At 42.0% G+C, this 16,825-nt stretch overlaps 1 protein-coding gene across 1 annotated transcript in view; it reads left to right on the forward strand.

Annotated features, from left to right (window-relative positions):
• The window catches only part of DNAH11 (dynein axonemal heavy chain 11), a 321,003-nt gene that overhangs the window by 293,822 nt on the left and 10,356 nt on the right, over window positions 1-16,825 (forward strand). The window contains exons 75-76 of the mRNA XM_088018617.1: window positions 5,344-5,535; window positions 8,633-8,752. Of these exons, the coding sequence (XP_087874743.1) occupies window positions 5,344-5,535; window positions 8,633-8,752 (312 nt within the window). The remainder of the gene's footprint in view (window positions 1-5,343; window positions 5,536-8,632; window positions 8,753-16,825) is intronic.

Genomic DNA, 16,825 nt, shown 5'->3' on the forward strand with positions numbered 1-16,825 from the left:
GCAGGGCTCCACCTCACATCCCTGAGATCATGACCCAGCCAAATTCGACAGTAGTACGTTTCACCAATTGAGTCACCCAGGCATGCCGGGAAATAGTATTCTTATTAGGAGAAGTAGACTGAACCCTAAAGAGGAAATGCACATGGTTTGGTATATTAAGACTCCTGTTAGAAATATTATCATTCTTCACTAGTATCTTCTGGGCCAATACAAGCCAACATTATGAAGGAATTATAATAATTGGCCACCTAAGATTACAGTTTTGAAGAATACAGTTAATTACCTAATTAAGTAATTAATTTATAGCCTATATAAACATGGTCAACTGTATACAGAAGGCACTCAAGAAATCTTGTTGACTGTATTACATAGTTGCAGTATGTTTTTTTTTTTGTGAGCCATGGCAGGCATGTATTTTTTTTTTTTTTTTAATTCCTTGGTTGATAATTTCTGACCACTTAGGACATTCTCAACCTCTTTCCCAAAGTAAATACAAAACAGGAATTTAATACATTTAAATGGGATTTATCCAACCCATAAGACAATTATCTGTATTTGTGAAAAGTGAGCATATCATGATCAAATATGCCTCAGCCCCATTGCCCGTCAGCTTTTTGTTTTGGGTTTTTTTTTGGGGGGGGCGGGTAAGGACTTCTCTGATAATCTGATAAAACCATGGATACTCTCCCCAGGGAAATGCACATTGAAAAATTTGCATATCATGATAGGGATGAACAGATCCCCCCAAAGCCTATACATGAATCCCTTCCCCTGTTCTAGTTTATTTATGAAAGTATCTGTTCTTTTGAGTATTACCTGGAAAGCCACTTAGATTAACTGAAGATGACAACTATTGGAAAGACTCTTAAGTACCTAAAGGGGAAATATTTATCTAGTAGAAAGGATCCTCTGAAATATTAAGACTAAATTTGATCAGAAGTAGCAAAAGCAAAGATAATCAGAGTTATTTAATAAACTTCCTATCAAACCTCTTACAGCCCAAACCTACCCAACAAAAATTCTAAAGAAAATCTAAAAATTTTAGGATAGTTTTATGAATGTTGACTTGTCATTATGTTAGAAAATAAAATGTGGGTTTTATCCAGATGATGTGATTCAAGGGTATTAACGTGTACTCCCTGGCCATCTGTGAGTATGTTCCCAGTTAGAATTATGCTTGGCTACCTGTGAAAGAAGTAGGAAACAACTGTAGCTTAAAAAGAAGTTAAAGAAGTATATCTGCCACCTGAGAATTCTGGAGGTAGGTCATTCAGAGCTCATTGTGTCACATGAAGTTGTCATCAATCTAGTTCTTTTACAGTTCGCTGTTTCTGGAATGGGCTTGCCAGGGTTCCAGGTGGCAGCCCCCATATCCATGTTCCTGACAGTAGGATGAAAGAAGAAACAAAGATGACGACCATGGGCACATGGTTGCTTTTTTTTTTTTTTTAAAGATGCTTTCTGCAAGTGAATACATAGTGCTTCTCCTTGCCTCTTGCTGGTTATACGCAGTCACATTGTGTTACCTACCTGCACAAGAGGCTAGGAAAAGCCAGTTTATCTTGGGCAGCCGTATGCCCAGCTAAAAGTCAGCAACAGGATATTTTCGGACAGGCAGTTAGTGATCTGTATCACAGGCTTCCCACTTTGCCACGGCTGCTTGTATCATCCTGGGTGCTCTGTGTGGCTGCCACAGTCTTATGTAGCTGAGGCTTGCGACATGGACAAAGGGTAATGAATGCCGTCTACCTTGCGTACTCCTTTGGGTTAGGGAAACAAGTCCAAATCATCACTTCTATTGTCTGGGCGCCCTCCTCAGATGAGAAAAGCACTCAAGGGATCTGGACAAATGAACTGTTCTCATGCGGTGTTTTTGTTTTGCATGTTTTACTGTTCAAATCAATTAAATTTGTATTTTTAATCTTACCCCCAAGTGAGAATTTACCTTTGAACTTTGATATGTATGTTCATAATGAACAAGTTTAATATTAGTCCTTTATTTATGTAAATGCAATCATTAAGTGATGAAGATGTAAAGAAGCATTTCTTAGAGGGTCCTGTCTCCCTGTGTGTTTCAGCACAGTAGCACCTGCCTCTTGAAGATGTGTGTTGTGTAAGACTGATGAGTCACAGACCTTCACCCCTGAAACAAATAATACATTATATGCTAATAAAAAAAAAAGATTGATGAGTCACAGACCTGCACCCCTGAAACAAATAATGCATTATATGTTAATTTAAAAAGGGGCGCCTGGGTGGCTCAGCCGTTAAGCGTCTGCCTTTGGCTCAGGTCATGATCCCAGGGTCCTGGGATCGAGCCCCGCATTGGGCTCCCTGCTCATCAGGAAGCCTGCTTCTCCCTCTCCCACTCCCCCTGTTTGTGGTCGCTCTCTCGCTGTCTCTCTCTCTCTGTCAAATAAATAAAATCTTAAAAAAAAAACAAAAACTGATGAGTCACAGACCTGTACCTCTGAAGCCAATACATTATATATTAATTAATTGAATTTGAATTTTAAAAATTAAAAAAAAATAAAAACCAAAGAAAGAAAGAAGGAAGATGTCATAAGGGAGTACTGTTTAGGCTGTTTAGGCTCCTTTCATACCCAGATAATAACCACATTTTTGAAATAAGATATAGATTTCTTTTTTTTTTCTTTTTTCTTTTTCTTTTTTTGAGACAGCACATGCTAGGGGAGGCAGGGAAAGGGCAGAGGGAGAGAGAGGATCCCAAGCTGGCCCCGTGCTCAGTGCAGAGGGCCCAATTCCAAGACCCTGAGATCATGACCCCACCCAAAATCAAAAGTTGGACGCTTAACCGACTGAGCCCCCCAGGCGCCCCTAGGTTTCTTTTTCTGTAAGATTTGCAGCAGAAACAAATAACTGGTAGTTGCACGTGTAAAACTGTCATCTGCGTGAGTGTGGATGCCTGTTCTCTGTTCACAGTGCTGTTGTGTATTTTCTGATAGTAATTTGCTCATCTTTTGGTTTGTAAAAATACAACTGACCTGAAGTGTAGAATGTTAGGTAGACTCATACTTTTTCCTAATTAGAAAAACTTGATTCATATTTTTTCCAGTGGCATTTATATTATCAGAGCATAAAGAAATGGGCATTAAGTTGTAATTTTTTTGAGAGAGGGGGGTGGGGTAGGGGCCGGACAGAGGGAAAGGGAGGGAGGGAGGGAGAGAGAGAGAATCTTAAGCAGGTTCCCAGCTTAAGCAGGCCCTCACGCCCAGCACAGAGCCCAACAGTGGGGCTTGATCTCACTACCCTGAGATTATGACCTGGGCTGAAATCAAGAGTCGGACGCTTAACCAACTGAGCCACCCGGGTACCCAAATTTTAAGTTTTGGTTTTTTGTTTTTTTTTTTTTTTTAGCATTGAGGATAAAACTAAATCCATTATATGAATTATTTATGGAATTAATGTACTTGGTTATTACAGTACCTTGGTTTTCTGTGGACTATATGTTATTCAGGGAGCTGGTAGGTCACTTGTTAGATCATAATTCCTAAGTAAAAGTTTGATATTTCTGTTTCATCTCCTAGAAATTTCTTACATTTAAAACTAATACATTTTTTATATTCTTCAAGATTAATTCCAATGATATGGTTTCTATTCTTTCACGAACTTGTCTTTTATTTCATGTTTGTGGAAATGTTATGTTTAATGACTGTGTATCTTCAAGCCTATCTAAATTACCTAGAAATGGCCTAGTGCTTTAGAATGACCTAGTGAGGGGAAGGGAACCTGGGTAGCTCAGGTCATGATCCCAGGGTCCTGGGATCGAGCCCTGCATCGGGCTCCCTGCTCAGCGGGGAGCCTGCTTCTCCCTCTCCCACTCCCCCTGCCTGTGTCTCCTCTCTCGCTGTCTCTCTCTCTCTCTCTCTCTGTCAAATAAATAAATAAAATCTTAAAAAAAAAAAAAAAAAAGAATGACCTAGTGATTTAGTTGAGTCTGCACTGTGGATGGCCTGGCCAGTTCTAGAACTGTATTTAGTAGTAATCTTGGATTCTCATGAAAGTGAGACAGAAAGAAACTGAAAAGCTTCTTCTAGTCTTAGAACAAGAGAACAAGTCTAGTCTTGGTTTGGTTTAGACTTTTACTAGAAGTTGCCTGGGAGACCAGATCTGAACTCCCATCTGAAAGGTGCTAAATACACTTTATAGATGGCCCAAATTGTCAGATTCATTTTAAATGTAGACTGGCTGTAATTGGGCCATTTTAAAGGACAAGGCAAGAAGGTACAGCTTTGGCCTTATCTTCCTCTACTGCCCAGCATCAGTCGAAGTAGTCCTTGTTTGCCTCACAGAACTGCCAAAGCTGAGAATAAAGTACTACTTACTTAAGACAGAGATTGGATGGCTGTTGTTCACCTTTTAAATTTATGGCAGGGGGAGCCATAACCATACCAGCATGCCAGGATTTAATTTTCCCTCTGCAATTTCAAAAAAATGTTGGAGATCTAGTCTACAGGGTGTGTTTTCCCGCCTTCCATATGCCATTCTCTCCACCCAGCAATGAATTCTACTTTAAGTTCATTGGAAGGAGACCATTTGTCAGGATGATTGTATTAGCTCTGGTAGACTACATAATTAGAGTGATCCAAACAAGATGACGTCTCTCACGTATAACTGGCAGCTTTCATGAGCTCAGCCGCACACCCAAGCTGGTAGGTGTCTCCCCTGGAACTCACTCATGGCTTCCATGGCTGTCTGGTCATCCTCCGGTCTAGCCCACAGAGAAGGGAAAAGAGTGACACCCAGGGCAAGCAACTTCCTTTCAAGTAAACGACATGAAAATTGTACACATCACTTCTGCTCAAATTCTTTTGGCAGGGACTTGGTCATATGGCACATCTGGCTTCAGCAGGAGATGGGAAATGGTTTTTTGATGGGTGGCCATGTGCCCAGGTAATCTGTATGACTCTGAAACTAGAAGAAATGAAGGGCTGGGGGTTAAGTAGTATTCTGCTACACTGATGAAACGAAGATGGTGTCCTTTGATCAGCTAGATTTTTCAAGAAGAATTTTGCAGGGGGAAATGATGTCAAACAGTATCAGCACTGCTCAGAATGAATTTTGTCATTTTCTAGCGAACTTAGATGCATTCAGTAAAATAACTGAAGCAAAGTGAAAGCATTCCTCTTAAATTAACAGACTGGCAGGCACCAAAAGGTCAGTCTTCTATTATGCGTTGATAGGGTAAGCAGTGGTGCTTCAAACTGCATGGTACCCCTGTCTAGATCTCCCTCGAGGTTATACACAAGGTCATTGAATATGCAGACCCTTGCCCTTGGAAAGGGTGCAGAAAGATAATCAAATATTTTCCTTTTCTCCCAGGATACACTTGAGGCATGCTCCAAGGAGCAGGAGTTTAAAAGCATCCTCTTTGCTCTGTGCTACTTCCATGCTTGTGTGGCCGGGAGACTGAGGTTTGGCCCCCGGGGCTGGAGCCGCAACTACCCCTTCAGTCCTGGAGACCTCACCATTTGCGCCAATGTCCTCTACAACTACTTAGAGGCAAACCCTCACGTAAGTGCCAGTGGCCAGATAACCTCTTCCAAAGAGTGTACTGAATCTGTCAGTCTTTGGCCACTATCAAATGGACCATAATTTCTCTTTTGAAGCTATTATTGAAATAGCTGACACTGTATATGCATCTTCTGCCAAGTGTGAAAATACACCAGATCAAAGGTTTTCTAGCAGTGGAGGCTCGAACTTCATAAGATAGGTCAAACCAGTTCTACATAGCAGCTTAGTGCAAAAAAAAAAAAAAAAAAAATGTCCTTCATTATGTTAACAAAAACAGTGGTTTACATGTGCATGTATGCCAGATTCATTAGGCAGGTAATGAAGCATTTGCACAAATGTAATTACATACAGCAATTCTGACAGTTCATAACACTGCATTAATAATCACTACAATTAGTTCTTATGATGGAAGCAATTTACAGCACGTCACATGTATAAATAATGGTGCATTTCCTGCATATGTCATTATTATGTATTAAGGATGCCACCTTGTTGTGACTTTCTCAGTAATGTTCCCCTTGATTGGAAGTTAAAGGTAGATGAATGATTTTATTTCATAGCTAAAATGTATTTTACAGATGGGAATGGGAATGCTTCATCAAGAACATTTGTGTAAACTCTTAGAAACCCAGTGATTGGATTTCAAAAAGGAAGAACCATTTGTAAGAATTTTCTGGCTTAGTCCTCATAAAGGAAACTTTTCCCATTCAGTTAAAGCTGTTAAAATTGAGATAATATTTATCCAAACCAGGTATTATGCTCTGGGCCACACTTTCTGTAAAGGGCCTTTAAAATGACTCATCTGTGTTTCTGTGTATAGAGAGTTGCTTTATGTTCTTTTGGTAACCAAATTGTTACAATTTTTGTTGCCACGTAAGTCTTCTCAAGCTTCAAAGGTGATGTGACTGCTATCAGAGTATGTACACTTAGTGTATAACATGGGTGTGTTCTCCTAAGGAACCTATTTTGAGCAAGTTGTATCCAAAATAAGTGGATTTAATATGGCATGTGATGATCAACATTACATATCCATCAATTTTTTAAAATTTGTTTTCTTAATTTTTATTTATTTGAGAGAGAGAGAGAGCACGAGCATGGGGAGGGGCAAAGGGAGAGGCAGGCTTCCTACCGAGCAGGGAGCCCAATGCAGGACTCGATCCTGGGACTCCAGGATCATGACTGAGCCGAAGGCAGACGCTTGACCGACTGAGCCACCCAGGCGCCCGCATATCTATCATTTTTTAAATATACAAAAATTGAGCATATTTTGATCTTCGTAATACATAATATTTTGAGTTGATCTTAACACATTTTATGTAAAATGTTGCAGGTGAAACTATTACAATAGTTCTAGGTAGAAAGTGAAATGGACCGCTTAACCTTTTATACAAGTCCTTTGTTTTTTTTTTTGTTTGTTTTTTAAATCAAATTTTTTATTTTTTTTTAAAGATTTTATTTATTTATTCATGAGAGACAGAGAGAGAGAGGCAGAGGGAGAAGCAGGCTCCCAAGGAGCAGGGAGCCCGATGCGGGACTCGATCCCAGTCCTTTGTAACTGTCCGCTGAGGCTGAGGCAAGGAATATTATCCCAGTTCAGCTGAATCCTGTACAGAGTGGAGTTAGAAATGACGGGGAGAAAGAGAGGAGCGGACTTCTGTTGGTCCCTGCCCCTCGCATCCCGAGATGTGGCAACCGGCTGGCCCAAGTGAATGGTGTTGTGCTGCTTACCCCACCCCCACACCGGCACTCCAGGAGCAATAGAGCTCTTGGCTTTGAATGCTCTCTCCTCTCTCAGATGTCTACACCCAAGTCATTCACCACACGTGGAGAAACCAGTATGGCGAAGCCAGTGACCAGGATTTGGGGGTTAGGTTATGTTCACGGAGTTTGGTGGTACAAAATGCCCTGAAATTTTCAAGAAGGTATATGTTAAAAACAAGGATCAGGATTTTGGTGAAGAAGAGTCAGTTATTGAAAAGAATAGAACCCTAGCTGATGAAAATCTTGAGGGCGATGCATATCCGATGGTAGAATGTACAGCAGGTACTAATAGAACGCACTCAGAGAAATGAAATGGAGAGGTCTCTGTTGCCCATCCATTTCATGAGGGCGACATGGAAGGGGCCTGAACCACGTGGTGGTTCAGGGAGCCTCCTTCAGTCCACTCACTTCTCTCGTATTCCTCACTCACCTCAGATGGGCTTAAAAGAAAGACCTCTGTGAGGTTCATTTATTCAAATTCAAATAAACTTGTAACCAGTACATTGGAATAGTTGAAGCAATTTTACTTGTTCTGTCACATCATGCAACCAATGAAGGCTATAATTAAGTTTTTACTTGAACTGCTGGGAGGCAATCTACTGCCCCTGAGGGTTTAAAGGTTCCTGTCTAGAAAGGCTTCATCACAGACTGGCATGTTTTGCAAACCCAGAGGAAGCTAAAGGGTAGCAGAGAGAGGCTTCAAATCCTGCTAAGCCAAATAGAGAAGAGATACCGTTATTTCTTGAATACCACATGGTACAGTCATTAGTTAGAACCCTTAGAACAGTCATGGAATAGGCCAGTCGTGCCATAAACCAAGCCCTCAAATCAGTCTGCAGCAAGGAGATTGGTTTGCCTGGATTTTTGCAGGGGGATGATATCTTAAATATACCCCAAATTCAGATCATATAAGTTTTCCTTTATTTGCCTAAATGAGATCATAAAACCTGCTGCCAGTCAGATCATAAAAACATGACATACCTCAAAGGCCCTGTGAACTAATACCTTTTCTGGATTTTTGGATGAGATTTTGAATTTATAAAGTTTCCTGCGTGGCATGATGTTCTAGGAATAATTGCTTTAAAATCTGCATGAGAAGTTCAGTGTTAGTGAATTTTCACCGAATGTATTAAAACACCCTGAATATAATTCTGTCAAGAAACTCTATGGGAGAAGCCCAGACAATTTCTGAACCTCTTTTAAATGTTCCTGTTGATGGGGATTTGGGGGAACATGGTGTTAGAGGGGCTTGGAGAGAGGCGTGTACTGCTAATTGGCCTCTGTGAGGCAGACGCACCAGGCCTAGAAATGAACATTTGCATGATATCCCTCCCAGGTCCCATGGGAAGACCTCCGTTACCTCTTTGGTGAGATCATGTATGGGGGCCACATCACAGATGACTGGGATCGCAAACTTTGTCGGGCGTATTTGGAAGAATTCCTGAATCCGTCTCTGGTAAGACACTATAATTCATTTTACAGAGGAGAAAATTCTAGTAAGAATTTTTTTTAATTTTCTTAGGTTTTATTTAATCTCTACGCCCAACATGGGGCTTGAACTCACAACCCCAAGATCAAGAGTCACATGCCCCTTCGGCTGAGCCAGCCAGGCGCCCCTCGAGTAAGAATTTTTTTAACTAATTTTACTATATAAATACTTCTTAAATATTATTGACGAATCTTAGACTTTTGTGAATATATTCTTGCCCACTGTCACAGACTTTGGAAGTTTGTTAGAAATGCTGAGTCTTTTTTTTTTTTAAGATTTATTATTTATCTGAGAGAGCGCGAGTGTGCACACACACCGGCATGCGAGTCGGGGGAGGGGCAGAGAGAGAATCTTCAAGCAGACTCCCTGCTGAACACAGATCCCAGTATAGAGCACCATCTCTTGACCCTGAGATCATGACCTGAGCTGAAACCAAGAGTTGGATGCTTAACCCACTGAGCCACCCAGGCGCCCCAGAAATACAGAGTCTTGGGCCCCATCTTCTATCTATGAAATCCAAATCTGTTTCAGTAAGACCTCCTAGGTGATTTTTGTGTGTGTCTCATGTTCTACGCCCAGGCAAAGGACCCTCCCATAAACTGACCGGATCCTAGGAATAACCCTGGGAGGTCTGCAGAACTGAGGCTGTTAACCTATTTTATACAGACTGAGGAATGGCGTGCCCCTGCTCCATCAGTTACCTTGGGCAAGAAGAGCTCCAGCCAGAAGATAGATGTATTGATTTCAATTTGAGGGTTCTAAAATAAGTGAAACCCTTAGGTTTTTCCCTGCCACAGAAGCCATGGAGTAGCCTCAGTTTTGGTCACTAACTCCTAAATATATGCTCAAGAAAAATGGGATGCGAGAACTCAGTTCTTCCGTCTGTGAGGAGGGGGCAGAGCACCCCCTGTACTGCAGTTGAGAGAGACCAAGCTCCTTTTCCCTGTTCTCATCTTAACCACTCTGTGTCTGCGAAGACCAAACAGCTGCTCCATTTGTCACCAGGGCTGTGTGTCTGGCAAAAGTGCTCAGTCCCTGTTTTCCCTACTGAAATAGCCAAAAGTGGTGGCCACGCTCTCCTCATGCTGTCTTTCTAAAGGCCTCCATGTTTCATGGCCATTGCCTCTTTCATGGAAACACAGGGCACCCTGTACCATGCAGTCTCTTTTCCCACTTGAACAAGATACCAACTATGTTTAAAGGTGTGCCGTGTCACTTCTTTGACATTGGCCAGAGCAACTTCTTTCTAGTAGGTGTCCTGAGGCAAGAGAAACAAAAGCAAAAATAAACTATTGGGACTTTATCAAAATAAAAAATTCCTGCACAGGAAGGAAACATTCAATAAAACTAAAAGGCAACCTATCGAATGGGAGAAGATATCTGCAAATGACATCTGATTAAGGGTTAGTAGTAGCCAGAATATATAAAGAATTTATAAAACTCAACACTCAAAAAAACAATCCAATTGAAAAATGGGCAGAAGACATGAATCGACATTTTTCCAAAGAAGACATACCGATGGCCAACAGACCCAGGAAAAGATGCTCAATATTACTCCTCATCAGGGAAACACAAATCAAAACTACAATGAGCTACCACCTCACACCTGTCAGAATGGCTAAGATCAGCAACACAAGAAACAACAGGTGTTGGTGAGGATGGGGAGCAAGGGGAACCCTCCTGATGGTTGGTGGGAATGCAAGCTGGCACAGCCACTCTGGAAAATAATAGGAAGTTTTCTCAAAAAGTTAAAAATAGAACAACCCCATGAGGGGCGCCTGGGTGGCTCAGTCTGTGAGGCGTCCGGCTTCAGCTCTAGTTGTGATCTCAAGGTCTTGGGATTGAGCCCCGTACCAGGCTCCCAGCTCAGCAGGGAGTCTGCTTGTCCCTCTCCTGCTCCCTCTGTCCTCCCCCTGCTCGTGCACTCACTCTCTCCCTCTCGTAAATAAATGTTAAAAAAAAAAAAAAAAAAAAGGAACTACTCCATGATCAAGCAATTGCATTACTAGGAATTTACCCAGAAAATACAAAAATGCTAATTCAGAGGAATATATGTATCCCGATGTTCATAGCAGCATTATCTACAGTAGCCACATTGTGGAAAGAGCCCACGTATCCATCGAGTGGATAAAGAAGCAGTGGCGTATATATAACAATGGACTATTAGCCATAAAAAAGAATGCGATCTTGCCACGTGCAAGGACATGGATGGAACTAGAGAGTATAATGCTAAGAGAAGTAAGTCAGAGAAAGACAAACACTGTTACGATTTCACTCATGTGGAACTTAACAAAACACATGAGCAAAGGGGAAAAAGAAGCAAACCAAGAAAGAGCCTCTTCACTACAGAGAACAAACTAATGATTAAGGTGGCTGGGGGGAGGAGGGCACTGGATGATGAGGATGCAGGAGGATGCCCTGGGTGGTGATGTATGCCGGTGCTGAATCACTGTCTTGTACGCTGGAAACTAGTATTACATGATATGTTAACTAACTGGTATTTAAATAAAAACGTTAAAAAATAACGCAAAGGACTGCAAAAAATAACAAAGTAGTGCATATTTTTTAATAATTTGAGCAACCTCCTGTTGATAATTTCTCTGAGAACTTCATCTTATAAAAGTATTACATAGTTTTGGGGCGCCTGGGTGGCTCAGTCGTTAAGCGTCTGCCTTCGGCTCGGGTCATGATCTCAGGGTCCTGGGATCGAGTCCCACATCGGGCTCCCTGCTCAGCGGGAAGCCTGCTTCTCCCTCTCCCACTCCCTCTGCTTGTGTTCCCTCTCTTGCTGTGTCTCTCTCTGTCAAATAAATAAATAAAATCTTTAAAAAAATAATAAAAAAATAAAAAACCCAAAATTAAAAAAAAAAAAGTATTACATAGTTTTGATCACCTTCCTTGAGTCCATTTTGAGAAGTAAATAATCATGTATTAGAAAATGTGGGGTATTATTTGTTGTCTAATGTAGAAAACTGAGGACAGATTTTGTTTTTGTTTTTGTTTTACTTTTGATTTTTAATTTTGATTTTGTTTTACTTTTAATAATGTTAAACAATTTGGGGACAGTGCCAAAAAAAAAAAAAAAACCTGCCATGTGACCGTTATTTGTTTCCTTTGCCGTGAGTCTCCTGGTCTTTCCTTAGTTCTAATGAGCAGGATTTCACAGGTCAGAAAGACACTTTCAATTTTCTACAATTGGAAGTCACTCCTCAGAAGAGGTCTGGGAGCAGGTTACCATGGAGATGGGCAAGATAAACAGTGCCAGGCGCACGACCTTTACAGAGGTTGATTTCTCCAAACGACAGTGGAGGTCACGGGGTAGAGTGAGCAGCTCATGCTGATGTTCCCTCTCTGGCTCTGGCCTGAGGATAAGGAGCGAATGGCTGTTGCCAAACTAGACAGTCCATTAACCTTCACAAGTCTGAACTCCCATTCAAATAGTGGTACACTGAATACAGATGATGAAAGCAGAGGGGCAGCCTTGCAGTGTGCGTGAGCCCTTGAGAAACGAAGGTATCCACCCTCCCCTGCAGATCCGCTGACGTTTTTCAGGCTCAAAACGCTTCCTCTGCCATCTTGCATCCTCACCGGACAGCGCCACCTTCGCAACTCGACAGCGGAAGTTAAAACACTTGCTCGCTCGGTGTCAGACGCCGCCGCCATCCCAGTCAGTTATTCTGTCCTCTAGCAAATGTGTCCTACTCTTGCTGTTTATATCAGGAGCTTGATCTAACCCTTGTGCATCTGCAGGACGTCTTTTCACCACTTCTCACGCTGGTTAACTGATTTAGGAATTAGCCATCTCTGGTTGCACTGAAACATGATCAGAAAAGCAACTCATCAGTGGTGTGGAATTCAGAGCTCTGCTCGGAATGCCTTCAGTGGCGTTGTCCTGTTAGGAGGATGGATGAGTTTCTTGGCTGGATAAGTGAGGGCTGCACTGGCAGAGGGTTCCCTGACGGCAGTGTGTCTTCGAGGTCTCTGGCCGGAGTTAGGGAATTATTATTATTATTATTCTCTGACCTAAGGCATGTACTTGGCAATGCTAAACGAGTAACAGAAAATTACTTTCGGGAAAATAAGGTATCAAGTCTCCTGAAAGTTGTCATGTATTAAAAAAGCTTCTGGTAATAAAGAGTAACCATTAGGAGGCTAGGCTTTGAAATAAAAAACAATACTAGGGTTCACACTCATTTCTCCCTGTATTTGCTTTGATTTTAGACACCTCCCCTGAGCCTCAGTTTCATCATCTACCGAACAAGAATGGCCCATTTCGTGGGTTTGTTGTTAGGTTTAAACATTGGTACAGTGTTAGAACAACATGCTTAATAAATGGAAGGTCTTTTATTGTTAAGTATAAATTTTCATGACATCTCTTGCATACTTGACTAGATTTAATCTGTGATGATAACAATGGAAACCATTTATTAAACACTTGCTCTGTGCCAGGGGTCAGTACTACACATCTCATGTGTGTTATTTCTTCTGTGCACTATTCTGCCAAGTAGGTATTAATATTCCCTATAATCAGAAAAGAAACCCAGATTCCTGGGGGTGAAACAGTTGCTAAGTAGCTAAACCAGGATTCGAACTCGCAGTCAGCCTCCACAGACCGTGGGCTTTGTCTGCAGCAGTTGGAATGCTGATCCGTTTGTAGTATGTGGAGCGTGAGTCCCCGAACCACTGACTCGTGTCTGTGCTGTGCGTGGTGGGCAGCCCGGGTGCTGCCGTGAACAAAACCGGGCAGTCCAGGAGCCCAGAGCTCCGGGTTCTGGTCCTGCCACTACCTTGCTGTCCAGCTTTGTGCAGGACCTCCTTGTGCATCAGTTTAGTGATCTGCAAAATGAAGGCACCATCTAGAAAAATCACTCCGGTACCTGTCAGCTCTGAAGACACCATGATGATATAATTTAACCTTGAGTAATTGCTGAAAATCCCTTACAGCACTTCGGGGCCATGGCCTTTTTGCCTCAAAAGGCCAAGGGCACATGGACTTGTTTAGACTCGCACTGACTTGGGAGCTTGTCATAGGGAAGACTACTTGGAAAGGTGGCAGAGGAGGTGGGCCTTTTATTAAATACCAGAAAGCAAAATGTAGGAAGGACCACAATCCTACAGTCGGCAGAGCGGTAGGGTGCCAGCTTCCCCCGTGCCCAGTAATTGTGCCTGACACTGATTTCTGCAAAAATGACTTTAGATCCTTGATGGGTTTTTTCTTCATGATGTGGAGTCTCGTTCTCTTTGAGCACAACGCCATTAATTTTTTCAAATAGCTTTATTGAGACAAATTCAGACAGAAGTTTCCCAATTCCACATGGACGATCCACAGGTTTTAGGCATATTCACAGCCGTTTAGCCATCACCACAGTCCGTTTTAGACCCCTCACCACTCCCCAAAGAAACCCTGTACCCATTAGAAGTCGCTCACCATCCTCTCTCCCACTCCCCAGCCCCAGGCAACTACTAATCTCCTTTTTGTCTCTGGGTTTGCCTATTCTGAACGTTTTATGTAAATAGAATGATACGATATGCAGCCTTACGTATTTGCTACCTTTCACTTAACGTCAGGTTTTCAAGGTTCATCCGTGCTGTAGTGTTATGTCAGTGCTTCCTTTTTATGGCCAAATCATATTCCATTGTATGGACACATTTTCCTTATCCATTCATCAGTTGATGGACATTTGGGCAGTTTCTACTTTTTGGCTATTATCAGTAATGCTGCTAATGAACATTTATGAACAAGTATTTGTGTGGACATACATTTCCATTCCCCTGGGGTATATATACCTAGGAGTGAAATTGTTGGATCATATGGTAACTCTGTTTAACATTTTGAGGAACTGCCATATTATTTTTCCAAAATGGACGCACCATTTTATATTCCTACCAGCAGGGTATCAGGTTCTCCACTCTCCACATCTTTGCCAACACTTCTTGTTACCTTTTTTTTTCTTTTTCCTTAAGCTATCCTGGTAGGTGTGAAGTGGTATCACTTTGTGGTTTTGATTGGCATTTCCCTGAGCACTAACAATGTTGAGCATCTTCTCATGTGCTTATTGGCAATTCATTTATCTTCTTTGGAGAAATGTCTATAGAATTATTGATTCTTGATTCTTGGAGGAGTAACAATAACCTCAAATATCCTCCTCCAAAGCCCAGACAGGTGGTGCGTATGCAGAGAGCTCTACTCTTCAGGCCCCATCAACAAGCAGCAGCTTTTCATGAAAGCCTCAGCTGGGAAGGGATTCACACCTAAGACTGACAGAGTTCCTTGAGTACACTGAAATCTTTAGTTTTCTTAAAGGAGAAAGAGAACACATAAGAACCTATATAAACAAAGACTCACTTCAGACTTTGCCTGTTTGACATCACAGTAGGAATGTACAGTAGAACATTCCTCAGGTTGTCTGTTTCCTTCCAGAAAATCAAAATGTACTTGAAATAATCATGTCTGTTCCTGGGACACAGAAAAAGCGCAAACTAACATAAAAGCCTACTTACATGCCTAGCTCTTTGCATACGTGGTCATTAAATTCCCACAGCCACAATCACTACTAGGTCGCTAGTAGCGACATTTCACTGACGAGATTGAAACTCAGATAAACTGCCATTTCTTAAGGCCACCAGCCACCAACCCGTATTCAGGGATGGGAACTGAACCACGTCTGGCTGACTGTAAACCTCAAGCCCTTGCCTTTCCTTTGTGATTTTCTTTTGTCTTGCTCATTAGCGAACATATAAAAGGCACTCTTCACGTGTTTGTAAAAAGACTGCCTGTCTCTCCAGAAAGTATGGACCATTTGCGTTCCCACCAGCACTGCAAGAGTAGGCACTCAAACACACTTCCAGTCCCCATGGCATTTTAACTTTGTTTTTTTTTAAGATTTTATTTATTTATTTGACAGAGACAGAGATAGCGAGAGCAGGAACACAAGCAGGGGGAGTGGGAGAGGGAGAAGCAGGCTTCCCGCTGAGCAGGGAGCCCGATGCGGGGCTCGATCCCAGGACCCTGGGATCATGACCTGAGCCGAAGGCAGGCACTTAATGACTGAGCCACCCAGGCACCCCGCATTTTAACATTTTTAAGTGGTTCCACTTTTTAGTTTGTTTCTTTGCTTGAAACTCTGTTTTTTAACTTTGTCTTTAACTGAAGGACAATTTAACTGGTTCTTAACGTTCCTCTTAACAGTCTAGTGAGCACTTACAGGGAACACCAAGTCCTTGTTTGCAGGGAATAAAGTGTGGTTTGTATATATGCATTCTAACTTTTCGTTTCATTATTTGTACTTTGTGCCCATATCTGTATTTTGACTAAATTATGTCATAGACTAATAACATGAGTTGAAATCTCCCCCTCAGTTTTGTTTCGGTCACCCTGAACAGGTGAGATTGCAATGGATTATTCTGGGGGCACCTGGGTGATTCAGTTAAGTGTCTGTCTTTGGCTCAGGTCATGATCCCAGGGTCCTGGGATCAAGCCCCACGTTGGACTCTCTCCTTCTCCCTCTGCCTTTCCCCCCACTTGTGTGTGCGCACGCTCTCTCTCCCACTCAAATAAATGACATCTTTTAAAAAAAAAAGGAAATGGATTATTTTGATTTATAAGAATGAAATGATAGAAAATGTGGATAAACAAGTGCAATAAACCACGCTAATAGATACCAGTGGGGGGATGGTCCAAGTTGCTCCTTCTCCCATTAGTTGGTCCAGATTTCTGTTTCTCCCAAAATGAAAGATTAGATTAACTTGGAAATCTTCCTAGCGCCAAAAAGAAATGCCAACTCAAAGATTTAAAACGCCTTTTGGAATTCACAGCCAGCCACTGAGCATCGTCCGTAAGGACACAGGCTCTCTGGAAACCAGTGACTGCGTGTCTGAGAAGGAATGAACTCTCAGTACTCACGGATGACTTGGTTGTGTAGAAAATCACTTCCTTTTCCCCACCAGACTGGGAGTTTCTTAAGAACTAGGGTAGATGGACCTTGTACACTTCCAAGGCCTGTTGGGGTATACTAGGTGGTGAGTACATAGTATTGAATA

The sequence above is a fragment of the Eumetopias jubatus genome, unplaced genomic scaffold, assembly GCF_037043125.1.
Source record: "Eumetopias jubatus isolate StellerSeaLion01/CBP00866 unplaced genomic scaffold, mEumJub1_p1.0 scaffold_14, whole genome shotgun sequence".
Taxonomy (NCBI): Eukaryota; Metazoa; Chordata; class Mammalia; order Carnivora; family Otariidae; genus Eumetopias; species Eumetopias jubatus.